At 37.1% G+C, this 23,587-nt stretch overlaps 1 protein-coding gene across 3 annotated transcripts in view; it reads right to left on the bottom strand.

Annotated features, from left to right (window-relative positions):
- LOC115337123 (guanine nucleotide-binding protein G(q) subunit alpha) overlaps positions 1-23,587 on the bottom strand; it is a 141,826-nt gene that overhangs the window by 36,100 nt on the left and 82,139 nt on the right. For all 3 annotated transcript variants that reach the window (XR_005931606.1, XM_041120972.1, XM_030005167.2), the window contains exon 3: positions 6,919-7,073. Coding sequence is in view for 2 of the 3 variants with exons in the window: in XM_041120972.1 (XP_040976906.1) it covers positions 6,919-7,073 (155 nt within the window). In the remaining variant the exon portion in view is untranslated. The remainder of the gene's footprint in view (positions 1-6,918; positions 7,074-23,587) is intronic.

Below are 23,587 nucleotides of genomic sequence, written 5' to 3'. Positions count from 1 at the left end.
TAGCTCAACATTCAGCCTTAACTCATTTCCCAGAACTACAGCACCTAACGAAGACAGACTTATTTGCATTTACTTTCAGTGAATGAGGCCTTGAAGCACCTTCGACATGAAGAAACATGGGGCAGGCACTTCAAACAAACACCCTCCTCCAGCTACGAGCTACTATTTTCCAGCATCTTTGAGGTCTGATTTTTGTTGCAAGTTATCAGGTGATAAAGTAGCATTTTCTCAGGAATAATTCCATAAGATGAATTTCTGTAAATTTCAACTAAGTTTAGTGTATAGCCTAATTAATCAAGAGAAGGCATTAAGGCACGGGCAAAGGTAGAAAAGCTACAGCCTTCATCCATTTGTAACACTCGTTTCCCTTTCCGAGGTTAAAAATGCAATTGCTTTGCTCATCAGTACGGCCTAGTAACTCTTCTCAAACTCAGCAGGCAAAACTGATGTAGCAAGATGCTGAATTAATACTCACAAATAAGTGACTAATAAGGACTCACTGTCCTTAGAAGGAGTCTGCCTGCAAGACCTTGTGAGCACAGGAGAAGTCCCTGGGGAGCAGAGTGCCTCTGAAAGGCTCTGCTGAGGAGAAGGGATCTGCCTGGCACCACACCAGAAACACACCAAGAGAAATCTCTAAAACAAAACCAAACATGTTGAAATAGAGGTAATTATTGGTCCTGATAAAAAGGTCAGTCTAAAACCAGTACAGATGACTTCTTACCACCCAGCCAGCAAACGACGTGACTGTTTCTTAATGGGCAGAATAAGAGTACAGGGGAAGAGGGAAGGGACAAACCTCAAGAAACTCTACAATGTTTGTTGTTTATCGAAGTTTGTTGAGCTATTTCAGTGTAACCACAGCTATAAAAGCAAGGCTTACCAGCAACCTTTCATATGCAAATGCTTTCAATGTGTTCAACCACATGTAAGACAGATACCACATGGCTGACTTTTTCCAGGTATGTTAGTAACCATAAACATTTACATCTTTTCAACCGTAAAGCTCTCAGGTTTAACACCAAAAAAAAATTTATTTTCCTCCAAGTTAGAATAGTTCATAGGTATGACCCTCTACAAAATGCTCTCTCTCATACACATACAGTGGCAGTACAAGTGAAAATAAAACCCTAAGTCTATGACTAAGGCTAATTAGGCAAACTATTTAATAAGATCTGATATATGCCTGTCCTTTGGAGCCTAGCTATTCTGGAACTGGGTGGGGCTACTCCCCATACTGTTGTTGGGGTTTGGTGTGGTTTTGGTAGGGATGGAGTTTTTCTGTTCATTTGTTTTGCAAAACTCTGAACTGGCTGATGAGACTACCCCAAACTAGCACTAATTTTGACCACATCTGGAAAACAAGCTTTGAAAGGGAAAAGCCTTTATCTGCATCTTTGAAAACGCATACTCCTTGCTTGTCAATCTACTCCACATATGTAAATTGTTAGAGTTGCTGTAGCAGGATTTTTCCTACCTCACAGAGCTGCCAGAATAACTAACACAAGTGTCCTCTTTGCTAACATGCAGCAGCACAGTGAACAGAATCAATTTTCAGTGTACAAACAGGAGCCATGAACAAAGCTAAGTGTAAAGAAGCATCGGCCAAGTTTTCAGAATTTCTGTAGAGGTTTGCATTTCTGAGCCTCTACACCACTGGTGAAAAGTTGAGGCACATGTAGCAGTTTCCAGAACTATCTAATCTTAATCTAAAATAAACACAGTAAACCTAAGATCTTTGCAGTCAGGTAGGAAAAAGTCTGCCCTGTGTTTTTTTTATCCTTATCCCACCCAAATCCTACCTAGCTGTCTCCCTCAATTTCCTACATGGCTAAAAGCCAACCTTAGCAAAGGCTAAAAAAACCAAGTCATCAAATAAAAAAAATGCTTGTGCAAACTTTTAATAGGAAATGTGGTTTAAAAATTACACAGATATTAAAAACATGTTCAGTATGTCATCAAAAAAAAGGATCCTGAAAGAAATACATACTGTATACTGCTTTATATAACCCCACTTCCCTTTCTGAATTTCCCTAGTTCTGTTGCATAATCTTCAGTTTTTCTATAGGATGCAGTGCTTTCATATGCAGCAGATTTCATGCCCCATCTTTCTTCAGACCTTCCTTCTATACTTGGGGACTATCTCTAAGGCATAAGATAGGGTTAGCATCGTTCTGCTGCTAGTACTTGATCTTAATATTTAGACTTTCATTTTTACTTGCTCTTTTTATCTTACTGCAAACCCTACACAAGTAAGGCCGTGTAAACTGTGAATACATAAAAGCAGAATCTACCATTCTGCAACACAAATTGCCCCCAAATATAGCTTTAGAACCTTCAAGTACGTTTTTACAAATGAAGGGAAGAAAGAATCAATGAACAGTATTAAAATGTTTATTACATAATGATGCGCTTACGTATCTTATAAATTACAAGTCTATGGTTTTCTCACCCCAAACAAATGACTGTTACACAGATATCACATTGACAGTGGTTCACAGTTTGCTATACCAGTGTCAGCCGCATAGCAGGTCTCAATTTAGGACAATATTAGTCCTTCTGAAAGGCTCACACACACCCATGATGCCCTAAGAATTCCCTACAGCTTTATGAAATAAAAGAATGAATGTTCTGCTTGCTAGAGGCAATACCAGCAAAAAGAATACACTGCTGTAGTAAAAGCCTAGATTCATACACTGATCTTTCCTCTTGTGTGCCTCTAAGGACATCCTATTTAGCACACAGTAATTCCATTGAAATGCACCTGTTTCAGAAGTGGAACATGGAAGCAAGATGTTACTTTTAACAGACTGGTATGAAGGAATTAATTGTTCAGCTGAAGTTATGAAAAACTTGCAAGTCAGATGGAATACTGTCATACAAAAATTACCAGATGACCAAAGCACTACAATTCACGCAATGGTTTGACAAAAGATGAAACATGAACTTTAACAAGCAGACATTGTTAGGATTCAACTCTTTCTTCTCTGTTAAAAATCAGTGATATTATGAAGATGTCCTCAGAGTTACATCCTGGAGATTTTATTACAGTGTAAAATACTAACTCAACTTGCATCATCACAGGTATATGCACAGCTGTATAACTGTAGGAGCTAAGCTGTTAAAGGTGATAGCAAATGCAGAAACAAAAGCCTGAAGCACTCTCATGTGTATGAGAACATCATGGCATGTACAACTAATAGAGCAGTGCATTAAATAATAACAAAGTGGGGTATTGAATACACACTGGCATAGATAACACAGTGGTGTAGGAACTTCAGGGAAATTTGTATTTAATTATCTGAAGTGTTAGAAAACACAGACATGGAAGGGAAAATAAACGGATATCCTCAGTGCTTGTGTAGCAACTAGAAAGTCCTTGGTTGGAGGTACGTAATGACATAATATTTCCATTTCATGGGGCCAGAGAAAAATCGAAGTCTTTCAGCAAGGCTCTGCTCTTTCCAGTTCTAAACACTTCCTACTTTTTCTTCATGAAGGGAAAGCCCTTAGTGTCATATTAAGGAAAAACGGTGATGAACCTCCACAAATTCTTCCTGCAACCTAAGCTGTCCATAAATATGAAATGTTACTTATGACAACTGTATCTCTTACTGAGAACAGTAAGATTGTTGCCTCTCCTTTCTTCAGGCTTTAAAAAGCCATGGTATAATCAGACTGTTGACTGGTAATGTGTTTACATTTGGGTAAAGGTCTTGACACCTTGTAGAGTACATATTGAATGATCTCATCTCACACAGCTATTTCTTAAGGCAATCCACAGTGTGGTGTTGGTTTACATCTGTCTCACACTGTGAACAGTATCTTAAAGGGAAGTGGTTTAGTGGTAAGTGGCTAAGTCACACCGTAATGTATATGGGAAGTGAATAATCTCTATTTACCTGATGTGCTCTTAACTTTACCACATAGCAGTCTAGAAATTGCTTTTAAAAACAACATGAACACCCAACCTTTGGAGCATCCAATGGCAAGGGAAGAGAATGGAATGTATATGCTGAGCCTCCAAGAGGTTCAGATCAACTCCCATGATGCAGGCAATTTTCTTTCTTAGACCCCTCCCCTCACCTTTTCTGGTAGACACACATCTGATGTATTCTTCCAGGGTACTAGCAGTGGGTATAAAAACATCAAAAGTGTAGCTAACAATGACAAAGCAGGTCAAAAGATGACAGAAAGTGAAAGTATAGAAAAATACAGGATATATTAGAAACCAGAAACAGAATTTAGAAACAATACAAGAAACAGAAAATACAGAGGAAGATACTTAGGAAGACAAAGTGTAATAATATTGATGGGCAAAAAAAGCAAAACAGGGAGTAAACTGAAAATACTACTACTACAAAAACACAGGGGAAAACTACTGGGAAGATGAGAGGCTCATGCAAGGGGTGAATGAAGAATGTGTGTGACATATTGACAAATATTGACACATATGCTTACAAGAGATACAGTGGAAAACAAACCATTCTGGTTTATACATTAAGTAAGAAGAAATTACTAAGACTCACCAAGTCAATGGGTGCTTATTTCTATCTCACTGCCTTGTGAATCCTAGTAGTAACTTTTAAGCGTTTTATTTTCTTGTTTTTTGACAGGGATTTAAACCTAGCAAATTCTCTATGGGTGTTTTATTGCTAAACATACATACTGTATTTTTGAAACAATGTTTCTTTGGTTTCTGCTAATCGCTTTTACTAGACTTGAAAAAACTCTACTTGCAAGCATAAATATACAAGAGGGTCTTTTAAAGATTCATATACAGTGATTCACAATTCTAATTTAAAACAGATTTTGCAGGAATCCATAGTATGAACTATAATAGATTACAGTTAAAGTAATCAAATCTGCAAAACCTCATGTTAAATGGCTAAACATGTTGAACTTGAAAAACAACCAATCAACTAGTACATTTACCTTTTGCAAGGCAATGTACTAGCAATTTGCTTCTATAGCTACTTAATGAATTATTCCCCACTATTTTTAATACTACTCAAAAGATCCACTATGGTGACAATTTCATTAGAACTAGGTCAAAACTATGGTATTCAGCACAATCTGATTTGAAGTAGCATCAGATGAATGTTTCCTACTTTGGAGAGTAAGTAATTCTATATTTAGCCTCTAAGGCAAGCACACAAAATACATACATTTATTTCAACTTTAAAAACATTATCACATCTGCTGTGGAAACAAAGTTACAACCTACAAATACAGGAAATTCAAAGTGTAAGACAAGCTCTGCTTCACCTTCTACTTACGCTTGTTACTCATTTCAATATGGAAACAATATGAAAGTATATTGTCAGTAACTTGCCTCTGAAATTTTCTTTCTACCATTTATGCACTCTAAAGGTTTTTATTTTATATAATACTCTATTTGTTTTCTTACCACTAAAACCCAAAACACAGTATGGTATCTTTGGGGACAGTGAGAATCCAAACCATACAAGAGAGATGTCACTGTGCTTTGTACCACTCTGCAGCAAAATATGCATGAACAAATGATAGAAGTGCTAGGTTTGGAAGGTAACCAGCTCAACAGGACAGCAAACTGCATAGGACAACAGGAATCCTATGCATGGGGCAAATATAGCAGAAGAACATGGTGTAGTTGACAGCATCAGAGCAAGCCTGAGGAGACCTACATCATGCATCTGTAGCTCTTCATCCGCCTAAATTGCATCAGCAAGATGCTAGTAAGTTTGTCTTGACTAAATCACATCTGAAGTGTTGTGCTAGGTAAGGATCCTCAGACTACTGTGCAGATAAATGTCATCCCAGACCTCTCCTGTCTATAGCCCTGTTCCAATGAGCTTAATGGGAGCTTCATGGTACCCTTCTGTTCTTCTGTGCTTCCTCAATAAGAAGCTTCCATGTACACCTGACAAATGGAGACTGGAGTGATCAGAATAATTTCCCTAGCTAATATAAAATTCATGTGGAGGCCATGGAGGTTTTTGCCACAGCTTCAATAACTAAGTTGTATTTTTTAATGTTGGTCAACATCAAAAGGTCACCATCCCTCACGATCATCCATTTCTTTGACAATAGACAAGAAATTTTATCTGAGCTATATGCTACATTACTGAAGAGTAACTGAATGTCACGGAGTCAATCTTCAGGCAGTCCTCAGATTCCAATGTCAAATTTCACAGTGCTATTTTATCAGATTCCTGCCCCAAGAAACTAGAGGCATAACATTTCAGACATAGTTTAGTCACATACATATTTTTATTATTGTTGATCTATAAGAAACAGGGTTTAACTTAAAGTGCTTTTCCTGTTGTCTTCCTGGCAGCCATATTCTTTAAAGTTTAGCCTTTTTTTCAATAAAAGAAAGGCAGTTCAATAAAACACAAGAACCCTTGCTTAGTACTATTTACCTCACCACTAGGACTGCTAAAGCAATCTGTGAGGGAAAAGGGGAAAACCTGGGAAAAAAGGAGTTCTGGGGCATTAAAATTTTTATGAGTTGTATGGAGGTCTACCTTGACTGCACTTCCCAGTATTCGCTACTGTCATACTACATGAAAGTATTTTTCTCCAGCTTGCGTTTGTGAGTTTATGTCAGAGGGGAGTAAGAGCTTGAACAAGTCTAACAAGAAAACAAAAACATAAGTGATTAACTATCCCTAGTTAGAATCTTACTTCAAGACTTCAAATGATCACAGACTGTCATTCTGTGAAACAAACACAGATATAATCCTAAACTAGATGTACTCCACTCCTTAAAGTATCCTCTGAACTCAATTTAGTAAGTGTGTATTCAGATATGTTTGTGCTGCATATGCATACAAACATGTACATAGACATATAGTATAAGAAGCTAAAGAATAAAAATTACTTTGCTAGAAACAGAAAATGATATATAGTTCTTTGTAACCACCAGATACTTACTATTTAGTTGAATCTGATAATTGATACTCCCGTCGTCTATCATAACACTCCTGAATTCCAGGGTCATTCCATAAGCTTCTTATTGCATCTACATATGGGTTCTCAAAAGTTGACACCTTCTCTACATCGACTTCTCGAACTAACTGTGCATGAGCCTAATTCAAAACAAACAAAACAGTAGAATTTACTTCATTTTCTATGTTTGCAGATAGCTCATACACAGTGAACATGATTAACAGGAATATTTTTTCATATTGGCCGTGTACATGCAATTTGAAAAATCAAGTACCATGAAGAAGGTTGTGAAGATGGAAAAAGGAAACAACCATTATAGGGAGTTCTAGAAATTAGGAAGAAGAGAAAAAAACTTCACTTTTTTATGGAAAGTATACAGACCTCAACATGGATCAGCATATTATTTACCTTTCATGCTAAAAGACACTGTTGAACAGTTACTGACCATCCATTCTACGAACTGAACCACTCACTAGCAATTGAAACTGGGACACTTGGACAACATAAAGATAGAAAAGACAGTAAAATCCCCAAATATTCAAAGATGGATATTTTACCAAAATCTGTATTCATGTGAACGAACTTAGTGATGGTGTAGGAAGGAAACAGTAATGTTGATTTATTGAGGAAGACCTTAAAGTATATGGTGAATGAATAAGTAAGAGTACTGAGTAAATTATGAAAGAGTGATGATACACTGTGTTCAAAGACAAACAGTGCTAAATATTATATTATATTATGACAGAAAGTTAATTAATAAATATACATATGGGCCACTATTTCAGACTTTGCTTACTCCAATCCAGTATTATTTAGATGAAATGCATGAAGCATTCACATTAAAATTTGTATTTAATTAAGCTCATTTTAAAGAAAGCTATCATTTTAAATTTTTCAGGTACAATCTTAAGAGTATATAAACCATGCTTTTTAAATGACGACTAGTTAACTGACTTGACAGATTTAGACTCTAATGGTAGATGAGAGAATTGAAAGGAGGGAAGGAATCTGCCTTTCAGAGACTGATTTAAAAAGTTCTTAATGTTACCACAAACGTAACAGAAGTTCCTACTAAAAAAGAAAGGCAAGATTATTAGAAATTGTCTCTACGTTCAATTTGTACTATAAATTATGGATATTCTTAAAAAGTAATGTCTAAAATTTGGAGCTGTTAATATGAAATAATCCCTAATAATAATATTACTTAACAAAATATACCTTCAACTGTTGTTTACTGAAGAGGAAATAAAAACCTCCAAGGTTCAAGATGAAAAATGTGTGTCTTAGAGGTACGGAGAACATATGTTCTCTGTTATCAAACCCCAAATCTCCAAAGTTCTAACAAAGGGTATTTTAACCTACATCATGTCCACACATCCCCCAGATTTCTGGACAAATCATGAAGGTTCCCTACCTTCTCACAGCAAATAACAAGATATGGTACTCTACTTACTAAACACAAGCCAACATTCTTGTGAAACAGGATAATTATTTTTTTTTTTAAATTATCTTATATGTTATCAAGTTCAGTTCTGTATTCTATTGCCTTTGTGTACTTCCAAAAGAATGAAGACCTGGGGAACTACAGGCCAGTCAGTCTCACCTCAGTGCCTGGCAAGATCATGGAGCAGATCCTTCTGGAAAATATGCTAAGGCACATGGAAAATTAGGAGGTCATAGGTGAGAGCCAACATGGCTTTACTAATTGTGCCTGACAAATTTGGTGGCCTTCTACAACAGAGTTACGGCGTTGGTGGATAAGGGAAGAGCAACAGATGTCATCTACCTGGACTTGGGCAAAGCATCTGCCACTGTCCCACATGACATCCTTGTCTCTAAATTGGGAGAGACATGGATTTCATGGGTGGACCACTTGGTGGATAAGTAATTGGCTGGATGGTCACACTCAAAGAGTTGCAGTCACCGCTTGATGTCCGAGTGGAGACCCAGTAACGAGTGGTGCTCCTCAGGGGTCCGTATTGGGACTGGCACTGTTTAACATCCTTGTCAGCAACATGGACAGCAGGGTTGAGTGCACCCTCAGCAAGTTTGCCAACGACACCAAGCTGTGTGGTGTAGTCAACACTGGAGAGAAAGGATGCCATCCAGAGGAACCTTGACAGGCTTGAGAATCTCATGAAGTTCAACAAGGCCAAGTGCAAGGTCCTGCACACAGGTCAGGGCAATCCCAAGCACAAATACAGGCTGGGCAGAGAATGGATTGAGAGCAGCCCTGAGGAGAAGGACTTGGGGATACTGGTGGATGAAAAGATGGACCTAAGCTGGCAATGTGCGCTTGCAGCCCAGAAAGCCAACTGTATCCTGGGCTGCATCAAAAGAAGCGTGACCAGCAGGTCGAGGGAGGTGATTCTGCCCCTCTACTCTGCTCTTGTGAGACCCCACCTAGAGTACAGCATTTAGCTCTGGGGTCCCCAACACAAGAAGGACATGGACCTGTTGGAGTGAGTCCAGAGGAGGGCCACAAAGATGATCAGAGGGCTGGAGCACCTCCCCTATGAGGACAGGCTGAGACAGTCGGGGTTGTTCAGCCTGGAGAAGACTCCAGGGAGACCTTATAGCAGCCTTCCAGTACCTAAAGGGGGCCTACAGGAAATATGGAGAGGGACGTCTTACAAGGGCATGTAGTGACAGGACAAGGGGTAATGCATTTAAACTGAATAGGGTAGATTTAGATCAGATGTGAGGAAGAAATTCTTTACTGTGAGGGTGGTGAGGCACTGGAACAGGTTGCCCAAGGGAAGTTGTGGATGCCCCATCCCTGGAAGTGTCCAAGGCTAGGTTGGATGGGGCTTTGAGCAACCTGGTCTAGTGGAAGGTGTCCCTGCCTGTGGCAGGTGGGTTGGAACTAGATGACCTTTAAGGTCCCTTCCAACCCAAACCATTCTATGATTCTATGCCCTGAATATTTTCTCACAGCTTGAGACAAACTGATGAAAGAATGTATTCAGATACTGGTATTGGTTTTTTTTTCACTTCAGCTCTGAAATTACGGCAAACCAATACCAAAATGCTAACAGAACTAAAGAATAACTTACTATTCAAAAGCACTTGAAAGCTGCTATACCTGAAGTATTTCTCCAACAGTTCCCTAAACATTCTCTAACAGGTGCTCGAGTATTCTACACTGGTAGAAGAGAAAATCTTAAGAGGTAATTACTTTATTCAGTTACCTATCTAGACTTATTACTACAAAGTTGTCCAAGATCCTGCATTGGTTTTTTTATCAGTTCTGTGTGTTCTGACATGCAATTAATATGACTTTGCACTATGTGACAAAACTTACAAAATAAACTATGATACATGCTAATAAGTTGCCTCAATTGAAAATTCATTCAATTTTTTAAAAAGAAATAGCATTGCCTCAGCAAACACTGATTCTGCTTCCCTGGGGTTTGCTTGGGCAGACTCATGACAGCTTGCACCCTACTGATTGATACACAGCTCTTCACATCAGTGCTACTTCTCTTAAAAAAGTAATGCCCCTTCACATAGATTTCTAATCTTTATTAATCCTCAGCTATGCCTTCTTGTTCCCAGAGTTACTATGCTTTCCTGTAGAAAACAATTTTTCTTTGAGATTCTTTGTCAGGCAACATCATTTGCTGGCTTCTAATTTCTGGTGGTGGAGACAGAGATCAAAATACAGGATCTCACCTATTTGCTTAATTTTTCTCTCATTTGCCCTGGTACAAGTCAAAAATAATTCTAGTGAAACCTTGTGAGATGGAGAAGCATAAATTTAATGCAGAAGAATAATCAATCATGCATGATGTGTGGTGCCACTGCTAATTACTGGCTTTAGTTTCCTTCCACTAATGTAAATAGCAAATTTGGAACATAACTTTTGATGTTAGCACTCAAACATGAAAAAACCTAAGGACTCATCATTAAACCAGTTTATGCAATTATAAACGTTATCAAGTACTTGTTCATCTTTACTAACCCTTTCACTTTACCCAAAATTCGACATTTGGGGGGTCAAGAAGAGAAAAGTCAAGCTTGTTGACCATGAGAAAACTGTACCTTCTTAGGTTCTCTCTTCTGGGACATCAATAATTGTTATCAAAGCATTAAAACAAACAAAAAAATCCCCCAAATGACAGAAACAACTGAAGGGGTCTGTAAGTACCACCAAATTAAAACTGGTCATTAAGATGTAACTACTAGTTCAGCTGTAATGTTCCAAAACCAAAATCTAGATGGTGTAGGTGACTTTTCAGTCCAATACACTTTTGACATCAGCAGTCAACGTTTTCCATGGTCTTCAGGGAATATAAGAATACTTGTAACAATTTCCACATTACTTGCCAGAAATCTTATAAACACTCATTCAATTCTTTTTAGCAAATCACACCTCTCCTAAATTTAAGAGCTTCTTCATTATTTCTACAAGTATTTAAAAATTATCCCAGAATCAGAAAACTGGAATTTTTGGGAATAGTATTGGATTCTGAAACTAGGAAATCTGAGCCTGAGGAGATACCAAAATAGCTATCATTTCCCCTTCTTCATTCCCCTCAGAAAACTATTGACAGTGTTAAAAACTAATTCTGAGCTTAAATAGCATTATAGTTTTATGCTAGTCTTTCTGGCAATACTCTTTTGGCCACAATCCATTAATAAGAAGTTTATTTTTTTAATCTCTAGGCTTCATTATGTAAGTTTTGTACTTACTATCTTCGTAATTTTTTCAAAGCTCTGATGCTGAGTGGAAGTCATTACAAAGACCATCATCATGGCCATGGATTTGTCTCTTTGCAGGGGGGAGAGCCTGGGACAGGAATTCTTGATAGTGCAGCTTAAAAGCAGAAATTATTATTTATGCCATCTCAACAACATGAGTCATTTACAGATTCAGACCCCAGTGACTTGTAATCTACAAGTGTGGTTCAGACAAATGCCTTATAGGGCTGTATAGCAAGATATGCTGCTTTGCAGATTCCTGCAAACCTCCAGCTATTTGAAGCAGGTACAACATTCAAGAAGAGTAATACTAGTCTATTTCACTGTCTTGAAAACTAGACAGTTGGGGGATGTGTTCCTTAACATGTCAGAAAGCAGCAACTTCTGACTGATAACCAAGGTAGGAAAGTCTTTTTACACAGCAGCCCACAAAAAGTAGTTTGTGAGAGGACTGTAAAGAGAATGTTCCTTCCCTTGAGCAACTTCAGAGCACAGAATGGACTAGGGTGAACAGGGAGAAGGTTTCATGGTGTGCTATACCAAAGAACTGTAATTCAATTAATCAAGTGTGGTATGAACTGCTGAAACAAGGCTTTGTGCAATGCTAATCACCCTTCAGCTGCTGACAAAGGTTAACAGGGTATCAAACTACCTAAATCAGAATTTATCACCCTTTCCTGTTTCACATTCTAACCTTTGGAAAGAAAAAAATAGCGTAACTCTTTGAAAAAGAATTCCACAGACATCTAACAGAATCTAAAAAAATGAGTTTGCATGAAGAAAATTTTTTTTGTTACTGCTCATTGTCTGTAAAAAGCCTAGGATAATGGACCCTAACCCATGGCTTATGGGCAGTACAATGAAATGAGAAGGATTAAAACAAGTTATCTTGTGACTTAGGTTGGAAATTTAATCAATTTAAAATGCATCATTAAACACTAGTTGTAATACTTTTATGTATCTAAACACTGGAATAATGAACGTCTACACGTATGAGGTTTGGGGTTTTTTTGGTTGTCTTGTTTTTGTTTTTTCTTTAGTAGGGCTCAGAGAAGGCTTAGGAAGTAGGTGAATAAACAAGAACTTTATTTGTACACTGCAGAGTCCTGAGTTTTCTTGCTGTCTTACTTACTTTTAAGCTGCACCAGACATGGAAGACAGTCACCACTACAGGGCTGCAACCAGAACATTCAATTATGCTTTTATCAAGGATTATATCAAAATTTCTATATAGATAATAGAAAAGGCTTCTGAAACCTACATTTAAAGGTCATATTATCTTTACAGTCCTTCTTGAAAAAAAGCTGTTTTAATAACATAGCAAGAGAAACACAATGAAACAACTTCTTGTCACCCTAGCAGGTTCTCTTGCAAGTGTTAGAGACACGTGAGTCATGCCAAAGGAGAAGACCGGTGAGATTAAGTGTACAATTTAAATACAGAATTCAGACCTTCATAAATGTGCTTTGTTGAAGTTACCCTACTATTCTGTCCTGAAGTTTCTGATCCTCTTTTTATAAACAAAAGGTTTTGATAGCAACAAAATGAGATTTTTCTGATGTCAGGCAGCAGAGTAAGAAGTTATCTTCCTCCCTGATAACTAATTCACCCAGTAGAATAACTCTTAGAAAGTTAGCCGAGTTAGAAAATTAAGTATATAAAAATACAGTTTCCCTTCATGAAACATGAGATGCTCTCCTATGAGATGGAACATATGCATTGTTTATTTAGGGAAAGGAAAGCTATGGGATGATGCAATTGCAGTGGCACACTGTAGATACTGTTTAGAAGTAAATAGATCTCAGGAGCCCAGAGCTAACATAGACTCGTTCTGCTATGGCGGATCATAGTATGGGGCAACAAAGGGTGCGATCATTTTTCTCCTTACTGTCCAGCTTTCCTATTTTCCATATATAAACTTTAGGTTGCCTGGCTATCACTGTTAAGCTGTTGCCTAACAAATAAAAGCAACATAAATATATAAACATTAACATTACTGTTACTTTGATACAATATCTAATCCATGTAACGGCCTGAATTACCACTTTTATTGCTATTCACCCCTTCCCTCTCAAAACCCCATACCTATTGTAATACTTCCATCAACTGAAACAAACTGTTCAGCAAACACTTCTGGCAATCAACCTCTACAGAACAAACCAGGTTTTCAAAACAAAGAAGAAAATAGAAAAACATGGAGAAAAAGAGAAATGAAGCATCCATAAGCCATTGTCTCTCTACGAAAAGGACAAAGAGGCAGGTGAAGTAATAGGAATCAGTCCTGCAGTGATCTTAGGTAACTTCAACTTAAAGTCTTTGCCATTTCTTCCTCTATGAAGGCGGCTAGGTTTTGGACATTCATCCTAATTTTGTTAGCAGTAATTCTAAGCAGAGTAATTTACAAGAAAACTCTGGTAAAAGAATTGATAACTCCAGATTTAATACAATAAAAATCTTCCTGAATTCTTATCTCTAAAATAAAAATAGAAAATTGGCTTTTAAATTTTTGTATTATGTAACACAGTATTTCAACCTAAAGATCTCAAAGCACTTCAGAAAGGTCGTAAGTACCACTAAGTGCAGTTACATAAAATTGTCACAACACACAGGTCAATCATTTCCAATGGTGAAAGTGTAATTGTATCAATGTTTAATTAACAGCAATCACTGCTAGATTATTATTACATTTGAGACTAAGATTCAGTCCTGTACGAGAAAGTAATGGTTACCTTCAAATGGTAATACCTCCTCTATAAGTATATTTAATGAGGTTACTGACAAGAGTACAAAACCTGATGTGTCTACATCACAAGTCACAGGAGTGTTAACTGGCATACCATACCATGTTACTTACCCAGATGCCCATACACAAACACACACGTCTTCACACGTCTCCCAGTAAAAAATATACTTTGTCTAAACTATCACTTCAATTTAGTGAAACGCCTCTGTGATTATTTGAAGAAAACTTTTCTTCAAGTAACAGATTTCACAGATTTATCATAGCTTTCTACAGCCAAATAATTCAGGCCCAGTTTCCTAATGTACAAATTGTCCTTAAGAGAGTTTGAAGGAAAAATAAGAATTTATTTTGTTGCAAGACCCAGGAAGCTTCCTCTATCAAACCAAAGACATAGCCTTTTATCTTGCTAATAGTATTTATTTTTTGCTTTTGTTTGTTTTTCAGTTTTGGTTCTTCTCTGCTCCATAGAAGTTTTTAATTTTGCTATAATGTGCTATTTAAGTGTACTATTTAATTTTAGGAGAACTGTTTTAGAACAGTATGTCTCCAGAATGGGGAATAGGGTAATTCTGAGGCAGAATTATATATTCTTATCACTCCCTTTAACCGAGACACAGTAGAATTATACATCTTCCAGCAGATAAGGTGACGAAAATGACGTTCATTCCACCTAAACACACCATATATGAAAAATGTGGATTGCCATGTGTTTTTAAGACCTACACTGGTCCTACAAGAATAGACACTGAAGCCACTTGACTTTCACATCTTGATATTGCCAGGGTGAGGAAGGAATGGATTTAAGACTTAAGGAAAAGTATTTCTTCAATTTATTTTTGCAGTAATAGGAAAATGAAGGGATTACCAAAGGTACTTGGAGATATCTGATCCTACACAATCTGCTCTAAGAGAGAAACTTAACTGCTGAAAAAGTTCTTTTAATTCAGCACTATTATTAAGAAAAAGGTTCATACTTGCAAGACTCGGCTCTCCGGTACTGTAGGACTACATTAATAGTGGTTAGGATTTGCACAAGATTTCCTTTCTGTCAATGATTTGACATTAAATTACTACAAAGTACTTGCTTTCTTTAGCTATTTTTGTACATTTAAATTAAGCTGGGTTTTACTAATTTACTCAAAGTAGTATTTTACTGAATTACCACAGTGGTTAACTGTGGCAACAATAGCAGTTAGCCAAATAAACTCAGGAAAAAAAAACACTTGATGCCAAATATCCATTTCATCTTTCCAGCTACAGGAGGAACTAAAATAATCTTTTTCCTGTAAAGCAGCATCAGTCTTCAGAACAAAACATTAGCCAGATCTCTGAGGAAAAGCTTCATCAATCAAAAAGGCATAAAATAGCAATGCTGCTTTCTCTTTTCTTTATCCTTTTTATGGAGCAAGAATGCCCACAGAGCATTCCAAAATCTTGGAAGTCGGAAGACTGGACTGTCATCTTCTCCTGGACTGCCCATGACCCCATAGAAAATGGAAGGATAAAACAGGCAAAAAGCACTGCATGTTTTTCAATTGCCTGATTCATGATAAACACAAGGGGTCAGGGAAGCCACTTCAAACTGTGGATACATAAGGATGTTACAGGAGAAGACACAGACCTTCTTTTGTCTTTCTTTGGTTAGCTTATTTATTTACACGTTCCCCTCCTGTGAAGAGCAGGTAACACCTAGTGAATGGAGTAGAGGGGATAAACACCCCAAAAGTCTGATACTGCCACAGGCTACTGTTGTCCCCTTACTGAACTGAATTACAAGTCAGAAACTGCTATCAAGTCTGAAATTTCCCTCAGAAAAACTCTGCAACAGGATTTCAGACCTCGCTGACAGTCATAATGAAAAAACGGATTAAACAGCAGAAACTTTAGGAAACAAGTCATCTGTTTGCTGCCAAATGCGTGCTAACAGTGGCTCTTTTGTGAAGCCCCCAAATGGACTGATGGACAATGAAATACAGTGAAGAACTACCTTACTGTTTCGTTACACTGCTATTAATTTCAATTCTTAAAAAACACTCACTGTCTAGCTTTGTTTGAGATCAGGTCACAAGACAAAGTGGGAAAAAGAGAACCTTATCAACACACTTAGAATGGAAAAGACACTTAAATAAATCTAATAATATAATTTTCCTTAGCCAATGTCTTTAGCTTCTCGATCATACTATATAATGTAAAAAATATGAATGAGAGCTAAATTTTCAATCTCATGCATGAAGTGAGTCTAATTTTTCTATGGCTGTTGTTTTTAAAAAGCTTGGACCTACCTGGACAGCATATTTAATAAGTTCATTTCCAAGAATTGTATGTGCAAGTGTCCAAAATTATAACATCCAAAAAATTATGGAAAATCTCAGAAAAGAGATTTGAAATGGTTCTTCGTCCAAAACATTTGTAATTTAACTGATAGCTAAACGGCTCCCTGCCCATTCTACCATGCAATTTTCTTGTATTTACATTATTATATTAAAATGCAGATGCAACTGTAAGCATTTATAAACACAAGCCTTGTATGTTCTCTGTGTTCCTGGCCTGAGAAGGAAGAACAGCTAAACTCAAAAATATCTGTCACTGGAAGGGACAGGGGGAACTTCTCACTCCCTCTTGGCTACACAAGATCTAGGCTCCATGGGAGATAACTCAGTACCTTGTCAATTGCCCTATGTTCTCTCTGACAACAGAGGTGAAAGACAGAATCAGAAATTTCAACTTCAGATTTTAGTTATTCATTCTCCTTCTCTTCTTCACTAGATCTAGTTGCTTGATTTTTAGACAGAAAATAAAATATGCTCTATATCATGTCAGATCTGTTAAAAGTGATTGGCTCTTTTATCCTCTCAAGTTTCATACCCCTAACTCTTCACGCAGGTCCTCAAGATTTCTAGGGGACTTTTCAGCTACTTTCTTTCTTAGGTAACATTTTTATGAGGTCAGATCATTTTAAGCATTACAACTTTGTTTGTTAATGACTGCATAGGCACACTTTTCAAATACTGCCATGGCTAGGAAAGCTGAGCTGGAAGAAGACATCCACGTCCAAAAACTGAACAGCGGCTTGCAAAGACCTATTCCGAAACAATCATACTTAATATTTATTCTTGAATGTGTGGCATGTTACATTTGCAACGGATTATAAATTAGGCACTTTCACATCTCCTGCTGGTAATAAATGTAGCACCCTAGCTGAAATTTTTACACATTGGTTCTGAAATTGAGTAGTTAGTGAATACTTTCCTGACACGTGCTGTAAAAATCTGTCATTTGTGCTGTTGAGGATCCCGGAAACAGAAACTGCTTGTTGTCTCTGGACAACACTTTTATTTTGTAGAGTTGGGCAAATTCTACTGCTGACTTTCAGAAACCTCTTTATAGATCAGGCAACCACCAACCATGTCCTTTCCAACTTCTTAGCAGTTCACCTCCAAATAATTTTTTGTCTTGTTGGGAGGCTAGATATTCTGCTCTGAAATTGCTCAAGTTAATCTGCGTAAGCATCCTACTTGATTACATTCACTTCTGATAAAATACTTTTTTTTTTAAAATATACATGCAATTCTATTCTAATTGTGAACAATATGTTCCACTTCTTTAATTACAGAATTCATTTATATACATTAGGACTGTATTACATTAATTCAGCAAGTTTATTTTGTATTCCAAGCTTTGCCTAATTTTGCTTTGAAGAAAACAGAGCAACAAGTAAAATACAGGCTATGTAAGTGAAGAGAGATCCAGAGCCCTGGACTGCAAAGTTACTTTACTACTAAGTTTAAAACTGACGTAGTCCTAGAACATCATGTTTTGACTTGTCTTCCAAATTTGTCTACTGCCAAATTTTTGAAGGTTTTCAGCAGGTGTCAAAATTCTGAGATTCACACCTTGTTTCAGATAAATCCTTAAGATTCCCAAGGAAGTAGTGAAAGATATCTACTGAAGTTCTGAAATGGTTCAAAACAAACTGTAGCATTTGAGTTCTAACGTTGCTAATCTGAACATAAAACTAAATCCAACCTTTTTCTCTTGGACATAGTCACTAGCAACAATGTGCATCCTCATGAAGTCCTCACAATTAATAATTGACAAGCCCAAGTGTGTAATATCTTTTTCTAGTGATAAAACCTATTTTCAATTATAACTCAAATCTGCAGTGACAGAAACTAACAAAAACATTTCAGATTTGAACCAGGCAACAAGATCTCCCCTCACAACAGTTTTTGCAGCTAACATGAATTACCCAAATTATGGCTCTATCTATATAAAGATAGTATTATCAACGAATGTTTTCAAAAACACATCCAAGCACGTATATACAATCATGTTTTCAGAAAAATATCCATGTCCTCGGCTTTTCTTTCTTTTTTTTCTGAGGACCATTTTTAATCTGAGATCTTCAAACAACTACTGTGCAGTAATCCTACAAGTAATTATTGTACACACACATAAGAAAATACACCATTGTTTCTTGAACTAACTAAACCAGTTCATATACACACAGCAAAAACGCGAACTACTGGACTGCTTTGTAGCATCACCCCAGTTGAAACTCCAGGTAGGTGTCACTAAAACTACTGCATCGAGCTTACATTCAGTAAATACAGAAGCAGGAGGAGGTGTACTTGCATCTGGTAAACTCAAATAACTCTCTCTGTATATTCAGCTGGTGTAAACTGGGGTAGGCTCAGAGCTGTTCCTAACAGCAATGAACAGAGAACAATGCCAACCCTGGAGTCAGGGACGCATTTTCCATTTCACCACAGTTCCTCATCATGCATATGGTTCAATAGCATGCGCCTGACAAGCTCATCATCAGGAAACAGTATTCAAAGAACTGGACCACACAGTAACAAAACAAAAGTGCCCCCTCACAATCTTTCTTGAAAAGCATCTTCCACCTGCTTTGCCCACAAAAAAATAATTTTTTAAAAAAGGATCTGGAAACTAGAAGGGGTTCAAAAAGAAAAAAAAAAAGAAAGAAAGAAAGTTCAACTGCCAGTCTCTCTACAGTAACTTCTGAAAACTGTAACTCTTTCTAATGCTAACTACAACAAGGACTAGCTTAAACCTGTGTGCTTGAGTGATACCAACACATCTGTCTATTGTACACAATATTTATCCTAGCTTCCCCAAGAAGCTAGGATAAATCACTGAAATTTTTAATTACTCCTTCTCCTACTTCACATGCATCGTAGGTTTTAAAGAGCTTTATAGCAGGCTTCATGCCCTAGCACCTGTTTTTGAAGAATGGTGCTCAATAACAGTGTTGCAAATAATGACAAATTTTTCCGCAATCATATTTTTGTATTGTGGTACAGTTGAATTTATGGAAGAGAATGTTATACAAACATGGACATGCTGAAATTTTCATTCCATTTTCAAGCAAAATAACTGGCTGTACTTCACAATCCCACAAGAATCCACTATCTCAGTCAACCATTGCAATACAACAGTAACTACATTAAAAAAATAAATAAAAGGACAATGTTTCACTATGCGAGTTCTCACTTAAGAAACGTAGAGATGCACAGAACTCCTGCTGAGCCTCACTCCTGTACAAAGCCTGAATGAGTCTTGCACTACAGACGTTTTTGAGGAACAAAGGAATAACAGCTTTGCTTGGCTTCCTGGATTCAAATAGCTAGAACTGGAAAGACTGTATGCCTCTTCACAGACTAGAGGTTACAGCCAGTTCATTCAGGCAGTTCAGAAATTCAGCCACCCCATCTACTTGCCTACTCAAAGGAACTGCAGAAGTTTCACTACATTTACGATCCAGAGAAGAACCTATGGTCAACATAGGACAGACCCAGGGAAAGAAAGAGCAGGTTCTTTTTAAGGGAATCATGTCATCGTAACTCTGTTTCAATTCAGAAGAGGAAGTATTACATGAAAAATAATCCTGTACAGAATTCCATCATATCAACTTTCACAATTATAATTCGTACATTAAAAAAAAAAGCACTGCAAAGAAAAGCATTTTGTCTCTGTATTTTTAAGCCATTACTTTCCCCTATTTTTAAAGGAGGAGAGTGCCCTCTGCTGACTAACACATAACAGCAAAGGCAGTTATTTCAAACTGGTATTTCTAGAAATATCAGAGGACTGGGAGGATCCCTTTCAAAATAATGAATGATTCCAGCAGGAATTTTCCTCTGCAAAAATTGCAACTAACTTAAATGGTTGCATTTGTGTGTTGTCCAACCAAGAAAATTGTCTTTCTAAACAATTACCTCATTTCTTGGAAGTAAACTCTGAATATGAGCTTCAGACTTACCCTAGGCATGCAAAGCTATGTGATACCCTATCATGTACTTCTTTTGGGTGCTTTCATTAATCCTTTTATGTCTAGAGTAATAAATTGGCAGGACTGAATTAAGGGGGCAAAATGTAATCTCAAGATGAAAAGCTGTTGTTTAGAACAGGGTCATACAAGAATGAATTTAGCCCCAAGACGTTAAAGATAGCAAGCCAACATGATTTTCTCTAGAGAAACGACAGACATATTATACCACGGTGATGAGTAACTATTTGAAACATGCCTTGAGGGAGAATTTTTAAAAAGTTTTATGCCATGAGTGACCTAAAAAAGTGATAACTTCTTCATAAATCAGGTACAATCTTCTCATTCCTAGAAATAAACCATATTTCTGCTGGCTCAAATCAGATGCCAAGAAGAGCTTACTTAAAGAAGAATGGCAAAGCACTGCTGACTCCTCTTTCAAGGCTTCAGGCACAATACCAGTCTCCTGAAACATGCTGCCAACTTCTATCATTAGGAAGGGAGAAGAAAAACCAATAAAACACAACATCTTTCCTATGCAGAAATCATAGAATCAAGTTTTATATAAATTAGAGCTTGAAAAACTTCTTCCTTTGCTGCCTGATGTGTGTAAAATTGATTTATAGTCTGACAACCTAATTAATATGTATTTTTAAATTATTAATTTTGCTTACTAACTATTCACTACTTACAGGGAGAAGTCACAGTAGGCTTTTTAACAAGCATTTGGGAAGGCTTATTCATCTGCCAAAGCACAAATGGATTACCCTCCCAAGACATTAGCCAAAATATGACATGGTCCTTATAAATGTACCATTAGTCATCAAATGAGGGGAAATAGTTTTTTGGAGGGTTTTTTTAATTTGCTTGTAGTATGTTTTTAGTAATCTAAATGGTTTATAAAAGCCCATGTTTTCAGTAAGAGTTAAATCTATGTGAAGGAAAGAAAAACTGAGGGCTTTTTTGAATTAATTTTGATTGAATTGTATCTGGAAGAAGCTTCTGAGAATTGAGTAAGATGGGTAGAAAAGTGACAACACAGTCTATTGAGAAAAACTGTGTATCCTCATTATTAGTACAGCAAGGTTTCCATACTCAGTCACCTAATCCTGCTATGTAATATACTCTGGAGATTCTCCAGGACACAGCAAGGAGATGAAGATCTAGGGACAAAGTCAGCAGTTACATACTGACGTATCACATCAAGTCTCCTGGAGTCAACAGGTTCTACTTAGCTACAAATTTCATAATCTACTCCCTTAATATTTTTTTTTTTCAGAAATGCCCAAGACAGTTTCCCAGAAATCTTCAAGACAAATTTATCAAGTTAATTTAGGGAAGCTGTTGGTGTAGAAAAGACAGGCTGTTTGTGTTACATTCTGCTATCCAGAAAAAATGCATACTAATAGACCTTATCTACCCCATTCACAAGCGCTATCAGAGACAGGCAACTACTTAGGAAATCATCATGCAGCTGCTACACACACACACAAACTAACATTTTGAACTGGAATTACAGGATTAATGCAAATGCTGATATTAAGACTGAACTAGATAGTTAGGAAAAATAATCTGTCATTAGTTTTTAAAACAGAAAATATCATTAATTCACCTTAAGAAACCACAAAAGCCAGCAAAGCACTATTGCACTGACCAAGTACCAACTGATGTGATCATCTAGATTTCTGTTTTCTTCACTGGGCTTTAAACTCTCTCCCAACATGTAAATGACCCTAATTCCTTTTTGGACAGGGTAGGTAAGTATTTTAGTTCAGAATTCTGGCCTAAAATGGACCACAAATTGGATTAAACATGAATAATATTTAGCTTCACTTAATAATTATAGTACCTTGATTTCACGTAATCACCCCACCTACAGAACATGTCTCAGACCAGGAACACTTCTGCATTTTTGTAGGCAGGCCAGGACATTATTAATCAAATTAAAGTGAGCACAGCTGGAGGGGAGGAATTAGAAGCTTTATGCTGGTTTTGCAGCCATCCAACCCTTTCTTTGCAAGTGCTGATCACTAAATCTTCTGCAAAAGCACTGCAGCCCCGCAGTCACTCTAATGCACAATGATGGTTAGTGACCTGATAGCCCATGCCACTGTAGGCCCTTGGCAGTCTGTGCATTTAGGTATGCGACCACTGCTATCCTTAAACAACCTCTGCAGTCTAATATACAAAGCAGTAGGAGACTTGTGTGGCACTAGACACTCTACCTTAATCAGCATGATCACAAATCCTACTTGGAAACATTCTCATAAGTTGGAGAATACATGGTAAGGATGTGGCTCTGCCACCTCCTTTGTATTTTGGTGCACCTTACTTCACACTATTATTTTCATGCTATAACTAATACATATTTTCAAATGGCTGATTTAAATGACAGATTTAGTTAAAAAGGTCAACACTGAGCACATAGAGGGGACTCTTAAAGATGCATGCTAACTGTGTAATTATGGAATGTAGCATGGAATGTCCCTTACAATAAAGTCTGAATTTTATGATCAAAATACAATCATATTTTGGTTCAGATATCAACATAACGAGGTTGGAGCACCTCCTATTCTACAAGAGTACTCTCAGTTGCAATCTCTCTCATGCCATCAAAATTGTTTTTAACCAAAATCCATTAGCTGTGGATTATAAAGGATTTACAGTAGCTGAGTAATTCACTGCACTGGTGTCACACTGGTGAATTATTTTTAACTGTATAATAAAATAATAAAAATCACTTAATGGAAAGCAAGGAAATACACAGTACACTTCAAAGAAAATACTAAACTTTCTTTTATTTGTGGCACAGGACAAAGGAACCCAGAACCTATGACTTCCAGAAGAGTTCAGTGCTGTTTCCCCTCCATCTTCTTCCTTTCAGTAACTTCCTTTTATAGCACACTAACTGCTGT

This window comes from Aquila chrysaetos, chromosome Z (assembly GCF_900496995.4).
Source record: "Aquila chrysaetos chrysaetos chromosome Z, bAquChr1.4, whole genome shotgun sequence".
Lineage (NCBI taxonomy): Eukaryota > Metazoa > Chordata > Aves > Accipitriformes > Accipitridae > Aquila > Aquila chrysaetos.
The sequence above is the reverse complement of the archived record's forward strand: the minus strand, read 5'-3'. Positions and strand labels throughout refer to the sequence as shown.